This window comes from Chaetodon trifascialis, chromosome 12 (genome assembly GCF_039877785.1).
Source record: "Chaetodon trifascialis isolate fChaTrf1 chromosome 12, fChaTrf1.hap1, whole genome shotgun sequence".
Taxonomy (NCBI): domain Eukaryota; kingdom Metazoa; phylum Chordata; class Actinopteri; order Chaetodontiformes; family Chaetodontidae; genus Chaetodon; species Chaetodon trifascialis.
The window spans coordinates 19,403,209-19,422,687 of record NC_092067.1 but is presented as its reverse complement, the minus strand read 5'-3'; the positions used below and the strand labels follow the sequence as shown (position 1 = coordinate 19,422,687).

The 19,479-nt window shown below is 44.5% G+C and overlaps 1 protein-coding gene across 1 annotated transcript; it reads left to right on the top strand.

Moving 5' to 3' along the window:
* The first annotated feature begins 2,558 nt into the window (after window positions 1-2,558).
* LOC139340503 (GTPase IMAP family member 4-like) lies at window positions 2,559-19,025 on the top strand. The gene is made up of 2 exons (XM_070976352.1): window positions 2,559-2,881; window positions 17,058-19,025. The coding sequence occupies exons 1-2, from the start codon at window positions 2,851-2,853 to the stop codon at window positions 18,710-18,712; spliced, it is 1,686 nt and encodes a 561-aa protein (XP_070832453.1). The 5' UTR covers window positions 2,559-2,850; the 3' UTR covers window positions 18,713-19,025.
* Window positions 19,026-19,479: the final 454 nt, after the last annotated feature.

Here is a 19,479-nt window from a genome sequence, read left to right as displayed (position 1 = left end):
AGTGCACAAATGAATTAGATTTGCACTTCGTGTGTCTGTGCAGGAGAGTCATTAGTCACATATGTTGACGATCATTAGTTCCTGTGATCATATGCACACGTGCAAACACACCCTGTGTGTCATCAGCGGCTGGCCATTTGTATGTCATTAACAGCTGTGAGATGTGTCACAGACAGGGGACAGGGGACAAGACAGGGGACAAGAAGACAGTTGTTCTGATCTGCTGGTCATAAGTCAGTGTCCTCATCCCAGCAGGTGGACCACATCTGGTAAAATCCCAACATCTGGGCTGGCAGGGTGGCCTCATAATTATAACAGTGCGACAGACTTTGCTCAGTGTTGTTTGGAATAAAATCAGTCAGGCCTTATTTTTTGAAGATTTCAAGCTCATATGCAAACACTTTCCTCAGAGCAAATGTTGTAAAATCAGCTGTTGTACAGCAGCTTAGTGGAAATACTGGCGAGAGAATCACATTTTAAAATCTATCCTTAATGAGCATAGATGGAAGTTTCTGTGTGTGTGTGTGTGTTTATCTGCATGTAAAGTACACAGAAGTATCAGGCAAATGCAGTTTGAAAACGTGGCTTCATGCAGGTGTGTTTCTGTATACATGGATGTCCTCGGTGCGGCGTCCACATCAGCTTGTGGTTTTGTTGTCCTTGAAAGTTGAGTGATGTATAAATGTGGCTGCGACTTCTCCTCAGCAGCCACTAAGCCGACCTAAGGAGCAGTAAAACCCTCTCATAATACCAGGCTGTGTGGCCTCTTGCCTTCTGTCACCCTGTCTCCTCAGAACCTGGGATTTTCTGGGAAAGCTTCCAGGCCGTCTGGACTGACTCAGACAGCTGTACCTTAAAGGACCTCACTGAACTGAACTCATACCCTGGCATTAAATATGGTGGTAACTTTAACCACTTTTACACCAAAAATAGAATGGATGCAGGGTATTTAAATGTGGGTAAACCCACTAAACATAGGCGACTGACTCCTTTCCCCTTGCTAGTAGATGAGTTTTTTGTGGTAGAAAATTGGGAGCAGTAGAAAGCAGCATGGAGGCCAATGACAACATTGTGCTGGTTACTTTTTATATCTTTTATGAGATGATGATGATGAGATGGAAACTGCCAATAATGGCAGGTTTTACTGATATCAGGCAATATGTATATGCCAACATCGTTAACCTCAACATGCATCATAATCAGGTCAGAAAAGGGACAAATATAGCAAGTCCACCCAGGTCTGGTGTTTCCATAGTGCCAATAGGAGCTGGTGCTGATAAATACCTGTGAATACTGCAGGTTTTTTTACCCAGGAATGAACGCGGATTGTACCTTGAAGACAAAAGCCAGATGTTGGCACGTGTTAGTGGATGTTTTTGTCCAGTGAAGGAGGTTTTAGTGTAATTACACTGTTACAAACGTGTTCGCCGCATGTGATAACTGCATGTGATAGTTATCCTCAGAGGACAGGTGATAGGACTGGCTGTGTTGGCTGCACTTTGACCACTTGTCAGAAAGCGGAGTCAAACATTAAAGCCCAGGATGACATGTCACTCTGTTGTGTTTGGTTTAAACACTGATTTCAAATGTAACACAAATATCAGCATTGAAAAAATATTTAACAAAAAAAGATGGAAGAGAGGATTTTGATGGGCTGCAGAGCAATGACACGGAAAGGTAAGCTCCTGAATTACATTTGCACTTAGCCTAAATTATTATGTATGAATAGTATGCTAGTATAAATACTAGCATTGTGTTTCTTGACAATTGTATAATATATGTGTATGGTGATCAAGGAAGAACTATTAAGAGCACAGACCTGAAAAAAAAATCTCCCAGCAAGGTCCATTTAGTAGAAAAAAGTCTTTGTCAGCAGGTGGAGTTTGTTCAGTTGTCATGGAATAGTAAATGTAAAGTACGCAACCATGTTGTCCTACAAGTTGAGACTGAAAGTTCATTCTGGACCTTCAACAAACAACAGAACAGTCTATTCTGTAGCTTTCAATTATACCACAGCATGTTTGTCATTGAGTGCTGTTTCCAAGGTCCAGAAACAGTCTTGAGATCTTGAGAGGACAGGTCCTTCGAAGTTCTCTGGAAAATATCTTATTCCCAAAAATATTTAAGCATATTTGCATTGCTGCTGAATAATCTTGTCTGCCGCTGCTAGGGGACAAACACCACCTTCAGGAGCTGAGGATCGTCCTCTTGGGGCACGACTGGCTGGAGAAGAGTTTGACAGGAAACGCCATCCTCGGACGGCAGATGTTTGACACCAGCAGAGACGTGAAGATGTGTGTTAGGAGACAAGGTGTTCTTGATGATGGCCGTCAAGTTGTCGTAGTCAACAGCCCTGAGAGGTGGATCCACTACTCTGTCCAAGACCCTGGTCTAGTGAAGGACAACATGTCAGTCTGCATGGCCATGTGTCCACCAGGACCTCATGCCTACCTCATGGTCATACCCATCAGCTCTCACAGAGGAAGGGAGTGGACAGTAGAGGGACCTCTTGAGCTGCTTCATGACACAGTGTGGAGGAACACAATAGTAATATTCACACGATGTGAGAGACTGAGAGGGTTGTCTGTGCAGGGTTTCATTTCAAGATGCACGTTTCTGAAAGCAGTTTTGGAGCGGTGTGGACATAGGTACCACCTTTTAGACACAAGCATTTGGGGGAAAGATGATAATACTCAGCTTGCAGAACTTTCAGAGAAGATTGATGCTGTGGTTGCAGGAAACATAAAGGCAGGGGGAGTTGGCTATGTGACAACAAGTGAAGTCTGTGGAATAACTGAGAGGGAAAGGAAGGCAAAAGAGAGAGCGTTGCTGAGGCGAAGGAATGTGCAGATGGCCAGAAGTTCGCTCAGATCTCTAATAGGTAAGCATTGTAGTATAATTTTTCTATTTGATACGTGAAGAATTAATATGTGAAGAATCGATATGTGAAGAATCAAGTGTAACACTGTAAGCTAATGGTAAACAATAGTAGCAGCTCTATGAAGTTTGATATGATAAGAGTAGCTCTGTGCAAGCCTGATATGATAGTAAAAAATAATTGCTGTTTGCTTAAGTGAAGGAAGAGCACATGAAAGGCCAAGATGCCAGTGCAAAGATAAGAAGGGAGGTTGCTGTGCAGCGACGATAATGAGCTGCAAGACACCATGCAGCCAACATTGCGAGGGCAGGACACCTGGACCATAAATCTTTGGTGCTTTCCATGGCCTTGCAGGTGTTTTAGCCGGTTCTGACCAGTTTCAGACCAGGATGATTGTGACCTAATATAACCCTGCGTGTCCTTACATAACCTTACTGTATTTAATCCATGTTTAACATTTGTTATAATCATGAAAGAACTAAATGGTCTTATAATCACAACTATGATTTACTGTGTGTTAACGAATAATGGTTTGGGATGATTTAATATACTTTACTATGTTTGTGAAGCATTTTCTATGTGATGTGTCCTTATGCTTACATGCAATCATGATAATAAAATGTAATTTGATGTTATTTTTAAAAAAACAGAGCCCATGACAATCAAAAACTAATGGTGTATAATTGGAGGAATAGAGAGGAGAAAAGAGGAGATAGCAGCCAAAAAGTACCTAATGGTGTAAAAAAATAGAAGAGCCTAGAAAAAAGAAAAGATGCCCCAAGGGCGGGGAATACCTTCAGCAGAACTGTATAAAAGATAGAGCACTGACCATTGTAGGTCAGAGACTTCTTCAGATGTACACCCTGTGTGTTTCTGGATTTCTCTCCCTTTGCTGCCGCGGCAATAAAGTGTTTGCATCTCGGACCCTGACTCCTGCAGATCCTTTTGAGCACTTTTTCTCAGACAGCTGAATTTGACTATTTCTGGACTGTTGTGGGTTGCACATCTGGCCTTCAAATTCCACAACATATCAGTGGCGAGCCAGCCAGGAGAGGACAAGGACAAGGAGGTCCCCAGCGCCAGAGGCGGCTACACTCTGCCACCAGACACTCGGGCCCACGAAATTTAAAGGTAAGCAGAGCATTTACTTCTGCAAATTAGAAGAGAGTGTCTGGGTGACGGGGGTGGTCCGCCCAGGTGATTGGTGTGATTCTCTGATGATCCACCTCTACCGAACCTAACCTAAATTTCAGAAATTACTGAACTTTCAATGAACTGCAGGGGGCAGCCGAGGGGCTTTGTCTGTCTGCTTAAACTTTATGTCTGCATATATGTCTGTGTCTGTCTCAGTGCTTCAGCAGAAACCATGGTGCGGACATGAATGAATGGGGAGAGTGTGAAAGAATCATATTTAATATATGTATTGCATGCTGGTTGATTGCAACACTGGTATTTGCTGGAGGACTAGTTTGGCTGGTATTGAATAGGGACGACTAGAAAGAACAGAGTAAACGTCCCTGGGAGAGATAAGTCTGAATATTCAGAAATAGAGTGTGACACGGATCTCTGTAGTAAGAAGGTTTATTAAGTTGACAGTTTCCTTGATAAACGCCTTTCCAATGTTGAGGAAGTGTATTTGGAAGGGAAAAGGTGTAACACAGATCGGGAAAGGAGTGAACGAAGCTTTAAAGAGGTATTAAAGCGCCTTAGACGTTGATTTAAGGCTAGAAGCAGGCCGTTCATGTTGAGGAAGTGTATTGAACGCGCAGAGACAGAAGACAGATGAGAGTGAGGATCGTGTGTAGCAGGGAAGCCTGTGTGATTATAGTATACCAAGTCAAAGCAGGCGCAGTTGTCTTTCTTATGTGTCTAGTCAGACGCCCATGAATACCGCCGTCTAACGATTAGTCGGGTCTGCATGGGTGGGTTGTCTGGCCGTCGACGTAGTCAACATTTATGGCTACCGCTCTCCTACATTAATTAAGAGAAAATTAATTAGAAGAGGCCTGCACGGGTAAATGCTTGACAACACCGGTGGGTCATCAACACGGATACCGCTCCCACGGGAGGTCTGCATGGGTGATTGATTGACCAGCGCGCCGCTGCCCAGAATGAAGCAGCGACCACCTGTTTGAGTGGTCACCTCGCTTAGGAAAAGCGAGAGATAAAGAAGTGCACAAAATCACTAGGGAGTGATTACAAGAAGAAAATAGTAAAAGAACAAAAAAAGGAGTTACAGAAAATAAAGGAGAATAAGGATTTAAAATACCGTAGTGGTATTTTCGGAGGAAAAAGGGTTAAAGAGAAGAAGAAAAAGTAAGCGGAGCCGAAAGGAGGGGTGAGCTGGTCTTCCCCTCTCACACTCGTCTTTGACACACACACACACAGAGAAGAGTGCAGGTGCAGGTACAGACACGCACCCACACACATACACATACACACGTGCGTAGGAGGAGAGTAGGTGAGACACACACACAGGAGGGAAAGTCGTGGAGTAACACATACACCAGAGGCCTCAAAGTTGAGTTACTCCAGAAGAGAGAGAGTAAAAAAAGAGAGGAAAAATTGATAATCTGCAGCAAATAACCCATCAGTCCTTAATCGGACATATTAGTCTAGGGATTTTAACGCTGCTAGGATTTTTACTCTTTCTAAGCGGCGTTATATGGAGAATAATGGAAGACCTGAATGCTGCTTAAAGCATAATAAATAAATAATGATAAGAGCATAATAAGATTGGATAAAATAAAAATATAAAGATAAATAATAAATAATAGAGTGGACAGAAGGTAGTAAGTTAATGATATAAGAGTGTGAATAATAATCATAAAAGGTGAATGGATGCACAAAGGGAAAATAGTGATAGTGAAGAAGAAATATTACTGCCTGAGCACATAAGTAGCGCAGGAGATATTGAAACTTGTGGCATCAGAACACACTTTTGGCTAGAACGTACTTATTTTGATGAAGAAGGGGTAGAAAATTGGCAAACTGAACAGGAAATCAATTTGAAGTTGTGGCTGATTACGAGAATTATTAATTTGGCTCAAACAAAAGAGGAGTTTCCTTCAGTACCGTGGGAAAGAGTGATACGAGGTTTGTGGACACCACGCACTTTGGCAACTTTGCTGGAAGTATTGTGTAATAATCCAACTGTTTCAATAACTCTCCCTTTGCGTCCTTTTTTAGGAATTCCTGAAAATTTGACTATAGCAGGGAGACACAGGGCTGCAGTAGATCCACGACTAGAGATACGCATCGTCCCCAGGAGGGTAGAGTGGGAAACAGGAAAGTTTGGGTATATTACAAAGACCCCTGCCGCGGACGGATCTGAAGACCTGAGATACGATCCCACCAAAACACCCAGACTTAAACAAGCTGTAACTGCGGGAAAAATAATAGTACTGATAAGAACAAAAGGGGAAGGAGAGCCTGAACTCACTAGACAGGAGTTAGGAGCAAAACAGGGATTTATGGGAATTAAAATGTCAAAAGGGGAGGGGCTGTTAACCCCAGTGGAACTGGTAATAAGACAGCATCCAGATTACGCAAAACAAATTAAGCAGTGCATGACAAAGTGGCATAAGCGGACATCAGGAAGATTACAGTGGCCTGAAAGGGGCACTTTTGAAGCATCCTGCTGTCGTGAAGTGGAAGCCAACATTAAACATTACAAGGCTAAAGACACAAGCAACAGCAGAGAAGGAAAGAGAGCCAGAGAGAGGGAAGTGCTCAACTGGTTCAGAGAAACAGCCAGACAACACCTGATGGATGTGAAGCAAATGCCTGCTATGACAGAGAGAAAAGAGGGACCAACAGAACAATCAGTGACGCCCTCTGCCCCAATGGAAACATTACTGCCGCCCCCATACACACCCGAAAAGACTTATGCAGCTGCTAAACAATGCCCAATACGGGGAGCAGAAAGAAAAACAGAAGGTGAATTAGTAGGAAAATTTACCATCAATTGGAACCCCCCGACTGCTGAAGAAGAGAGAGAGTGCAGCAAGGCAGGTGGAAGCTTATCCTCCGTCAGATTAGTATGTGACAGTATGGGAGAGTGCTCCAGCAAGAGACATGGAGTAACAGTCACCCCACAGACGGAGGATGAGAGAGATAGAGCTGATTATGCAAAACTATCAAGAAATCACCATACAGAAGATATGAAAGAACAACAACAGCATCACACAAGCCTAAAAAAGTCATCATTTGGGCTGGAAGAGGAATGTGGTCCAGAAAAATGCAGAGATACCTGCAGGGGGCACCAAAGCAACCCTACTTCGTGGGAAAGCAGTAATCCTTTCCTCTCAATGGACAAAACACAGCCTCATTTACAGAAACCAAGCCCCCCGCCTTCTGAAGCATCCAGAAACTCGAATAGAGACGAAATGCAGCAAGAACTGGACGAAGTATTTGCCCTAAACGAACAAAGAAGAAGACTGCAAGGGCATTTGGAAAAGCTACAGAAAACTCAGCAAGAGATAATGCAACTCAGAAGAGAAAATAAGCATTTCTCTCTGACGGAGCTACCAGCTCCCTCACAAACTATGAATCTGGAGTTGAGAGGAACGTTAAGAACTGAGGAAAAAGAAGTGGATAACTACTCACGATGCTTTCTCAATGAACCAGAGGATGATCTGATGACCTTCACAGACTCGTTGGAAGGCCCAGAAAATATGGAGGCACATCAGGCTGGTGGCATGACTCTCAGAAGTAAAAAGCAATTGAGAGACCCATACAATAGATCAGCCTATTCCCAGATGCCCCTTGTAACAAAAGGCCAAAATAATATCCGACAATATGTGCCATGGTCATTCTGCGATATGATTGGGTTGGCAGGAAGATTGCCAGACATACATGAAGGGGCTAATAAATGGATTACAGCCCTGGAAGAAAACACAGCTGGAGTCACCCTTGCATTGGGAGACATAAAGGCGCTGCTCATGTATGTTGCAGGCAAGTCAACCACGGAAGAAGTTTTTCATGGAGCACGACTTCGTGCAGCCGTGATAGGGCACACGGTCGATGGTGTTGGTTTCAATGGACATCGGGGAGCAGTGTGGACGGAGGTGAGAAAACACTTCCCTGAAAAAATGGATCCCTCAAAGCTGGAAGGAGAGAAACTGAAGGATGATGAGTGTCCAGCCAAATTCCTGAGAACCTTCCAAAACAGATGGAGAGAGGAAACAGGAGGAGCATGGAATGCTAATGACACCACCAAAAGCCTGTTTAAAGTGATGGTAAAAAAAGCCATGCCCCAAGAGGTGCAAAAGCGTTTAGACAATGTGGTAGGCTTGATGAAGATGGAGTGGCCTTTGTTCTCTGAGCACGTTGTACACCATGTGGAAAACACAAGAAAAGAAAAGCAGAAAGAAGAGGAGGTGACTAAACACCTGGCTAGTAAACTCACTCAGCTGCAACTAAATGAACTAAGCACTAAACAAAAGAAAGAGAAAAGCAGAGTGCAAGCTCCGGTGTATACCATAGACCCACCTCCAGCACCTTCAGCAGCGGTGACTACGCATCAACAACCGATGGCACCTCAGCCAGCAGCCCCACCCCAGGTGCAGCAGACGCCTGTGCCTGTGCCGCCGCCTGCCCTCCAGCAGCCACCACAACAGGCTCCTCCTCCACCTCCGGTTAATGTTTATGTGAATCAGCCTCCACCAAATAGAACACCGCCCTTCAGAGGTCAGCCAGGGCAAAGAGGAGGCATGTATCGTCAAGGAAGAGGAAGAGGATTTGCCTCCCAAATGCCTAGGCGTGCCCAATCACAAACTCAACTAAATGTTGCATCGGACGAATGTTGGGGATGTGGCCAGAAAGGCCATCGTCGCAGTGACTGCCCTGTTAACCCTTGGGTAGGGCCAGCCAAAGAGTGGCAACAATAGGGGGGCCCGGAGGAGCCAGAGAGGAAGTACATGACACCGGTTGTATCCACCCAACCGCAAGACGAGCCAACTGTCGACGTCATAATACGAAATCAAAGATATGATTTCATGGTGGATACAGGAGCCACCTACTCTTGTATTGGTAGTGAAGGCTCCTCTCTTCCTCTCTCAGGCCTGTCCATCAAGACCATAGGCTTCTCTGGGACAGCACAAATAACTCCTTTAACGCAACCGGTGCACATGGTAATCTGCAACAAAACAATAACAGCCCCTTTGCTATATTCTGAAAATACCCCCATCAACCTTTTGGGACGAGACATTCTGTGCCCACTGAAGGCTACTATTACCTGCACACACAAGGGGCTTGAGCTGGAGCTCATGAAAGAACCCACCTTCCATATGATGGCTGCTCTGGAACTATCAGAAATACTGGGCTATGACAAACCTCAAACCTATATACAGCCCATGGTATATTGGATTCAATGGCCAGCTAAATCAGAATTGGTGCACCAGTGGAACGCATGGAAGGACCTAGTGCATAAAGAGTTTCCCTCTGCACATGACCCACAGCTGCCATTACATTGCACTCTAATGTTTGATGAAAGACAGCAACATGCTGATTACAAAGAGTGCTGGACAGAACTGATCACAGGCAGAATATTTTCCATGGTGTGTCAAGACCTGTATGTTGGCCCACAAGGAGCAGCTGCAGCAGTATTATTACCACCAGAATTGCATCGATGGTTTCAGGTGCTAAATTCTGTTCCACATGTCACTCTTATGATAGCTGGGGGACAGGAGTCACACCACCTGGGACCAATGATGAAAGATGTTCTGCGGGTGACGGACTGGAGGCCCACTCAGAACCCACAAATACAGTCTTCCTTCAATGGACAATATTTGAAAATCTCCATACGGACTTATGATGAAGGGACAGGAGTTCAAGTATTACTGAGCCAAAGGATCCCAGCGCTGATGCCACTTTCAGAAGAACACAAAGCACTGCTCAGTCAAGTTCCACCCAGATTGTGGTCACAAAGTAAAACAGATATAGGGTTAGTGAAGTCAGCACAACCGGTTCAGATCAAAGTTAAAAAGGGAATCGTCTTTCCGTACAAAAGGCAATATCCGCTGAAAGACCACCAAGTAGCCGGAATACAACCTATTATTAAGGGCCTGATAGCAGCAGGAGTATTAAAACCAACCAAAAGTCCGTGTAACACGCCAATCCTTCCTCTTAAAAAACCAAATTCTAATGATTATCGCTTAGTGCACGATCTACGCCCTATAAATGCCATAGTTGAGGCAGAAGTACCTGTAGTACCAGACCCACATACTATTCTTTCTAATATCCCACATGACGCTTGCTGGTATACGGTTATTGACCTCTGCTCAGCGTTTTTTAGTGTACCACTGCACCAAGACTCACAATATCTTTTTGCTTTTACCTTTGAAGGACAGCAATACACTTATACACGTCTCGCACAGGGCTATGTTGAGAGCCCATCTATATTCAACAGAGTGTTGGCTAATGATCTTCAACATTTGGAGCTTACAAGCACTATGTTACAATACATGGATGATTTGTTAATTTGCAGCACTTCTAAAAAACAGTGCCTCAGGGATTCAGTTTCCGTTCTGATGGCGTTGGAAAAAGGGGGGCATAAGGTAAGCAAAGATAAATTGCAGTTCTGCCAATCACAAGTTGAATACCTGGGCAGACAACTTTGTGGTAACAAACGAACCATTGCACCCTCACAAATTGAGGCGGTGACAAAAGCTCCCAAACCGCAAACGGTGGGACAAATGCTCTCTTTCTTGGGGATGGCCGGTTTCAGTCGACCATGGATCTGTGATTATGCTATCAAAACAGCTCCACTGCGCGGTTTAATTCGCGCTGCAGGCCAAACAAATGGCTCAGCTGAACTACAGTGGACTCCAGAAGCTGAGGGAGCCTTTGAGTCCCTTAAACAGGACATGCAGCAAGCCCCAGCACTTGGCAATCCTAACTATGCTAATGTGTTTCATCTCTATGTTGCAGAAAAAGCAGGATATGCATGTGCGGTACTGATGCAAGAAACTCCTACTGGTAAGCAGCCACTAGCATATTATAGCACCAAGCTAGATAATATTGAAACAGGTCTGCCTCCCTGTTACCAGGGACTAGCAGCAGCTGCTTTCGCCTTCCAGAAAGCATCAGCCATTACAATGGGACATCCAACCATTTTGTACACGTCACATCAATTACATGCGTTAATAACAAGTCCCAGATTTGTCTTAACACAGGCTCGAAGGACAGGCTATGAGGTAATCCTCTCAGCCCCAGAACTCACTATTCAACGTTGCAACACAATAAATCCTGCCACGAGGATGGTGACACCTGCAGACGGGACACCACATGACTGTGTTGAAAAGACAGATGTGTTCTTGAAGCCACGACAAGATTTGTATAATCAACCAATACCAGCAGAGCTTACCTTTTTTGTAGATGGTTCCTGTTTTAGAGATGCTGCAGGGAATCATGCTGGTTATGCTATCATACAGTTGCATCCTGATGATACATTTACTGAGGTACAAACTATGAAATGTGCTCAACCTTGTTCTGCTCAACTTGCAGAAATTAAAGCTTTGACTGCAGCATGCCGCCTAGCGGCTGGAAAAACTTTGAATGTCTACACAGATTCACAGTACGCATATGCAGTTTGCCACATTCATGGCATAATCTGGAAGCAGAGAGGCTTCCTCAGAGCAGATGGAACACCAGTAACTCATGGGCAAGCCATCTCAGATCTTTTGGAAGCAATACATTATCCTAAAGCCCTTGCTATTATAAAATGTGCAGCTCATCAAACCACAAACACTCTAATAGCTAAAGGCAATAATTTAGCAGATGAAGCTGCCAAGCGTGTAGCCACATCTACCTGTATGGGACCCATTTTGTTAGCAGGAGACTGTGAGCCTCTCACAACCTTGACATCTCTGATAGCAGCACAAGCAGCAGCAGGCCCTTATGAACATTCTGTATGGCGAAAAAGAGGAGCATTCAAAAACAGTGAGACAGGTCACACACCAGGTCTATGGCGTGGCCCACGTGGCCATTTTGTTCTCCCTTCTTCCCTTACTAAGGTTGCTATTCTTGATGCGCATGGTCAAGACCATTGCGCAAGGGGGGAGGTACTGAGACGACTTCAGCCTGTATGGTGGTCTCCGTTTTTGGCGGCTATGGTTGACAGAACACTACAGGAGTGTGAGGTATGTGCACAATATAACATCAGAAAATCGTTCACAGCGCCACTTGCACACATTCCACCACCAGAGGGACCTTTTCGACATTTAATGATGGATTACATTGATATGACACAACGAGTAAAAGGGTTCAGATACATTCTGGTCGTTGTGGACAGGTTTAGTAGATGGGTAGAGGCTGTTCCAACTAAAGGCCCGGATGCTAGAGCAGCAGCAAAGTTTTTGTGCAAGGACGTTTTTCCGAGATTTGGTTTTCCTGACACCATCAGTTCAGACAATGGGGCTGCATTTGTAGCAGAAACAATGAAGGTGGCTTTAAAAATGCTGGGCATCAAGCAGAAGTTTGGATGTGTGTATCATCCACAGTCACAGGGGGCAGTGGAAAGAGCGAATGGAACATTGAAAGCCAAGCTTGCAAAAATTATAGCAGACAGCCAATACAAGCTTAATTGGGTGGATGCATTGCCTCTAACCTTGATGTCTATGCGCACACAAGCTAATCGACTAACACATCTAACGCCGCATGAGGCCCTAACAGGAAGACCGATGCCAGTGCCCTTCTACAGAGGTCCCTATGAGGGGCCGCCACTTGAGCAGTGTGAAAGAGAACTAACCTGTTATTTGCGACACTTAACACAAATACATAAAGCTGTGTTTCAACAGATAAAAGCTGTCTCGGAGGAGAGGAACGCCGACATCCCAGAGCCACTGAGAAAGATTGTGCCTGGTGACTGGGTCTACGTGAAGGTGTTCAAACGAAAGTGGAACGAAGCCAGACGAGAGGGGCCCTTTAAGGTTATCCTATCTACCCCAACTGCTCTAAAAGTCGAGGGTAAGAGAGTTTGGTTTCATTTAAATCACTGCTGCAGAGCCAGAGATCCGACGCAAGCGCAAAGGGACGGCACAGCCGCCCTGCAGGGACCAGGAAGGCAGGAAGACAGGGACGGCGGCGCCGCCCTAAGACAACCAGAGAGGGACAGCCGCGCTTCCCCTCAGGGGGAAAGGCGAACACCAGAACCGCAAGGAGAGAGGCGATCACAGAGACTTGCAGAAAGGAGAAGGCGTGAGAGTAGAGACTCAACAAGTAGCGCTGCAAGTAGTGGCTCACTGCAACCCAGACAAACTCCTGAAGATAGTGCAGGGGAAGATGCAGGCGAAGGAGATGAGGGCACTTCATGATCCCCATTCAGCACAGGAGAGGGGACATCAGTACAGACATGTCCACCAGAACTTGACCCACTCAGCTCCCTCCATTGGTTGGAGAGAGAGCCAGACTGGTCTCCAGATAACTAAACTAAGAACTTTGACTATATTGGTTATGGGGATGTGTCTAATATTCCTAAGCACAAGACCTTTGCCAGAAGAAGCTGAGACAAAGAGAGGCCAGATTGTAAAGTGCCTTTTAGCCGTAGGCTCGAAAGCAGCCTCACGTGGGGAAATACGACTTAATGACGGCATGGACAGAAAAGAGTTATGATCTCCCTTTGGGCATCACGGCAAAATGTACCCGACTTACTTTAAAATATGATTTTGATCTAGTAACTCCTGAAACGCCTGACCGATTACCACTCACCACAAAGAATATTGTAAATATAGTTTCCCTGTATTGTGGTCCACTTATACTCTTTAGTACTCATATGTTTTTACAAAAGCACAAGAGAAAGGGGGTGAGGAAACTATCGAAACTTTTTAATCGACACTATGTATGCGCAGGTGATGGCCTTTTCAAACGGGGTCCACATTTATTTGCATGTAAGAGCCAACGTTCCTTTAAAGTAGGAGAAAAACTTTACTTTGTGGACAAAACAGAGAGAGCTGTTCTAGCAAAGGAAGAGGATTATTATAGATACCATCTAGAGTAAGGTTTATGTGTCCACTAACCTCTCCATATCGCTCTACAAAGACAGAGATGTCTGACCGTCCGAGTACCAACTGGCAGCGTGATCTGCAGAGTCCAAGTGGTCCCTTCCATCCTCCTCCACCCTATCCATTTCCTGGGCGGATGCAGACGGCAGTTGGCGATCCAGTGCAGGTGCCACATGCTTCACACCTGGCTGTTCCTGCTTCGCCGGCTACCCCTATCCCTCGAGGAGGCAATTGGATGGCTCCACCTCGTGGTCCCCGAGCCCCGCTGATGTCAATGAACGGAGCAGAATCTGCGTCTGGCCCTCAGGTTGCTGAAGGGCCAACCACCGATCAGTCACACCCTGCTGAGCATGCTTATGCTAGTACATCTGCTGCAGTCACACCCCAAAACCCACCGACTTCTCTATTGTCTTTGCTCCTGGAGCCTCAAACTAGCAATGTTCCTGCTGGAGGTGAGGCCACACCTACACAAGGGGTCACGCCTGTCCACATTGTGGCCCCCACTCCAAACCGTCTCCTTGATCCGGCTACACTCCTCATGGATATGGAGCACTTCAGACCATACCTGGAGAATAAAACACCCCAAGAATGTGCTTTCCTCATGCAACAGCGCCGTAACGCTCTCACTCAGCGATCACGGCAGCGCATGCGTCTTGATGCCGCGCTGTATCGCCATGAGAAGGAACAATGGGAAAGGGAGAAAGCGCTTTTTGTAGCAGAAAAGGATGCCTGGATACAGGAGAGAAATACCCTGTCCCGAGAAAAGCATGCGGCAGTTCTTGAAAGAAATGCCGCCCTACAGGCAAAGGATGCTTTCCTGAGAAAATATCATGTTGAACGACAAGCTTTTTGTAAGCTCCAGGAGGCTTATGACCAGCAACAAGCTTATATTGTTCTCCGCGATGCCAAAATACGCAGACAAGAAGAGCGTATTGAAGAGCTAGGGGAACGGCTCGAGGCCTTGAGATCAAGGCACCTGATTATATCCACCCAAGCCCCACCTGCCTCTCCCATTCCACCTCCAATCACCTCCCCTGTCCCATCCAGCCCGGATTCCCATCCATTTTCTCCAACCTCCCCTTCCCCTGATCCACCAGGTGCTGATAGCCCCTAAATCGTGTGGATTGAGAGACTTTTCCATGCTTCTAATCATGTCAATCCTGCTGAAAATCACTAGTGTCTGTACTGAAGTTATAAACCACTGAAATGATTGTCTATGATGCTGTTCACTAAGAAGGGAAATACGCAGAAGTGATTTAAGTCTTTCTCTGAAGTTTAATCATCTCATGTTTCTTTGTATTTATTATGATATATGATATATTGGTTTGCTATGATATATGAGTTTGAAGTTATCAAAAGTGCCTTACTACTGCATGTTACGACTGGAAACTTAATACTACTGAGTATATGTATTTATGCCTCACTGTCTTTGGGAACGGTTTGCTGTGTCTTCCTTCTTATGACGAATTGCTCACTTATGAGGAATTGCTGTTCATTAAGTCGTTTAGGGATCCCTACTAATACTAGTTTGGTTGAGCCGGCTCTGTGACTTTACAGTCACAAAGGGGGGAGATGTAGTATAATTTTTCTATTTGATACGTGAAGAATTAATATGTGAAGAATCGATATGTGAAGAATCAAGTGTAACACTGTAAGCTAATGGTAAACAATAGTAGCAGCTCTATGAAGTTTGATATGATAAGAGTAGCTCTGTGCAAGCCTGATATGATAGTAAAAAATAATTGCTGTTTGCTTAAGTGAAGGAAGAGCACATGAAAGGCCAAGATGCCAGTGCAAAGATAAGAAGGGAGGTTGCTGTGCAGCGACGATAATGAGCTGCAAGACACCATGCAGCCAACATTGCGAGGGCAGGACACCTGGACCATAAATCTTTGGTGCTTTCCATGGCCTTGCAGGTGTTTTAGCCGGTTCTGACCAGTTTCAGACCAGGATGATTGTGACCTAATATAACCCTGCGTGTCCTTACATAACCTTACTGTATTTAATCCATGTTTAACATTTGTTATAATCATGAAAGAACTAAATGGTCTTATAATCACAACTATGATTTACTGTGTGTTAACGAATAATGGTTTGGGATGATTTAATATACTTTACTATGTTTGTGAAGCATTTTCTATGTGATGTGTCCTTATGCTTACATGCAATCATGATAATAAAATGTAATTTGATGTTATTTTTAAAAAAACAGAGCCCATGACAATCAAAAACTAATGGTGTATAATTGGAGGAATAGAGAGGAGAAAAGAGGAGATAGCAGCCAAAAAGTACCTAATGGTGTAAAAAAATAGAAGAGCCTAGAAAAAAGAAAAGATGCCCCAAGGGCGGGGAATACCTTCAGCAGAACTGTATAAAAGATAGAGCACTGACCATTGTAGGTCAGAGACTTCTTCAGATGTACACCCTGTGTGTTTCTGGATTTCTCTCCCTTTGCTGCCGCGGCAATAAAGTGTTTGCATCTCGGACCCTGACTCCTGCAGATCCTTTTGAGCACTTTTTCTCAGACAGCTGAATTTGACTATTTCTGGACTGTTGTGGGTTGCACATCTGGCCTTCAAATTCCACAACAGCATCACCTAAAGCTGCTTTAATAAATGTTTGTGTAATGACACCGGATCACTCATAGTAGCAAACCCAAAGAGAATCGTCACCTGACTCTGCGGTTCCCCTTGGCTTTCCAGAGCTTTTCAGCTTCTTTCAGATCATTGTTTTGTTTTTCTGCCTGCAAATTTAATCTTGCGGTTGATTCTCACAGCTCTCATTGTTTAGCTTTTGGCCACAAAAAACGTTTTCACCAAAGAGCCAGATGTCCCAGGTGTGGAGACTTGACTTAAAAGTTGGTATTACAGAACATCAATGTTATGTTCACAACTTATTTTTGCTGCCCCCCCGTGTGGCCAAAATCTTATTGCAGATTTAACTTGACATTACATTTTAAAACAACATTACAGTTTAAAACTAAAATTATTTCACAATTAATATCAAATAACCAAAGTTTCTGAGAACAAAGCTTTCCTCCTTCAGATATCCCTCACCAGTCCTAACCATTCCTTATGTCCCCATTGTTGTTTTTCATAGAGCAAACATGAGTTTTTTCCAAGAGAAAAATGTATGTGGTTGCTTAAACTTTTCTTCTTCTTTTTTTTTAAATCCAGGGGAATCACCTCCGATCCCAGTGCTTCAAATTCTCATTGTGGGACCGAAGCAGGTTGGGAAGAGCTCGGCTGGAAACATCATTCTTAGTGATAAAGTCTTTCCTGCTGGACATTCAACAGCACAGTGGACTGAGAGACAGGGAGATGTTCACAAACAGCGAGTCACTGTGGTTGACACTCCTGGCTGGCATGGGAGATACTGCTCATCGGACACTCCATGGGAGGTGCAACAGCAGATTACCCACAGTGCATCTCTGTGTGCTCCCATTCCCAATGCTGTCCTGGTGGTTGTACGCAGCGATGAGTCCTTCACCGAAACCGACTGGTTGAAAGTGCAGGAACACTTGAGCTTGCTTGGTGTTTGGGTTTGGACTCGAACCATTGTGCTGTTCACCTGGGGAGACAAACTGGGAGCCACTCCCATTGAGGAGCATGTTGAGAGATGGCCTGCCCTCCAGCTGTTGGTGGACAAATGCGGAAATAGATATCACGTTTTTGATAACTCAAACGAAAGTGGAGACATTCAGGTCAGAGAACTGCTATCCAAGATTGAGGAAACAGAGGTGGGAAATGATACTGAGCACTTATTGCACAGTTTCATGAAACTCCAAGAAAGCACCAGGAAGCTGAATCAAAGCTCCAGAAAGATTGCAAGACAGCTCAAAAGGGCAAGGACAGCCAATGATCTCCTGAGGCAAACAGTTGAAGAGAAGGAGAGGATGGTTGAGGACAAGATCAGGACAGCTGAAAAGAAAGATGAGCAGATTGAAGCTCTGAAGACAACTATGGAGAAGGAGAGGGAGACAGAGGAGAGGAGAAATAAAGACTATGACGACGAGATCTGCAGAAGATTAGTGGAGGCTGAGAGGGAGAACAAACAGCTCAAACAAGTCATTATGGAGAAAAACAGGATGATATTAAGCTTGAGTGAGACATGTGCTGTGAAAGATGATGTGATTAAAGCTGCAAAGCAAAGCAGTGAACAGGAAAAGAAATTGCTAGAGGAAACACTGAAGGAACAAGAGCGAGAGACAGAAGCCTTGAAGAAAAAGTTGGAGAGGAAAAATAAAGAGCTGGAACAAATGATGACGAATCACAAAATAGAAGCAAAAGAGCTTAAAGAGACAATTGAGCAGCTGAAGGGAGAAAATGAAGATACAATGAAGGCGCTGAAAGCCACAATCAAAGGGATGCAGAGGCACTATCAGAAAAAAGAAACCTATAGAACGAATGAGATGAACACTGTGCACTTCGACAAAGATAACCAGCACAGGAAAACAGTGACAGACCTGAGGTTAATAGAGGAGTTTGGCCAACAACAAAAATGGGTATTCACAGCGCCATTGAGCAACTGTGGAGACACTGTTAAACCCGGTGAGTACCACCTGATCAGCAGCACAGACCCTGAGTCTGGTGTTTATAGTGCAAACAAAGTGTGGGAAGTGGAGGCTGACTGGACTCCGTCATGGCTGAGGGCTGGAGGTGCTGCACTAGGAGCTGCCGCTGGTGCTCTTGCTGGCTCCTCCCGGGTGGCTGCAGGGTTGAGTACCAGATCAGCTGTTGGGGCTGCAGCTGGGGCTCTGCTGGGCAGCTTACTGGTCCAAGGAGCCAGGCCACTGCGGAGGAAAATGGAGTCAGACGCCAACAGCAAATGAGTCTACACCATGAGATATCATGGACATAAAAACATCTGGATAAAGGATGGGAAAGACTGTCTATAACCACCATATTTCTGTTTTCCTAACTGTACTGGTAGTTCAGTCGCTAAGCCACGTGTCTGTCTCGACTTTTTGTAAATTTTGTAAACCCAGAAATGTTTGCATTCTAAAATATACAGCTTCTTACCAAACACTGCACTGTCAATAACCTCTATCATTGTCCTCGCACTCACTGCAACCAAGCAATGTCCCTTCTCTTCTGTTGCTGGTATGATTACACTGTGCAGTTAAATAAACAAGGATAGGAATGAACATGGATGTCCAGATTCATTCATGACTGGAAGAGAATATATTGTGCCCTCTCCCTCACTGAAATGGATGCAGCAAAGTTTAATGTGAATTCACCATAAATTATCATCAGTACACACCCTCACACCATAATGAGCAAATATGTTAAATGTGCATGAATGGAGACAAATATGTCTCTACTCATTTTGCATGTCAGGATCAGTTTAAAAGTATCAATAAATAACTCAATAATGAACAAAGCTCTAATTCAAGAGATAAATGCTAAACAGTTTCTGCCTTTAATTTTGCACACAGAAAATCCATGGATGGCTAATGAGACAAGTGTCCTGGCTCGCAAGACATTAATTGCATTAAATAAAAGAGCAGAACAAAAAACATGCATATATTTATTCATGTTACAGATGGCGCACAAGAAATGGCTTTATCAAAACTGGAAAGTTAAATGCTTTGCTATT

Bases quoted from the DNA above. Each gene is read 5' to 3' on its own strand.
- LOC139340503 (XM_070976352.1), top strand. From the start codon at position 2,851: ATGGCCAGAAGTTCGCTCAGATCTCTAATAG. The intron at 2,882-17,057 runs GTAAGCATTGTA...TTTTAAATCCAG, and splicing joins TTCGCTCAGATCTCTAATAG to GGGAATCACCTCCGATCCCA.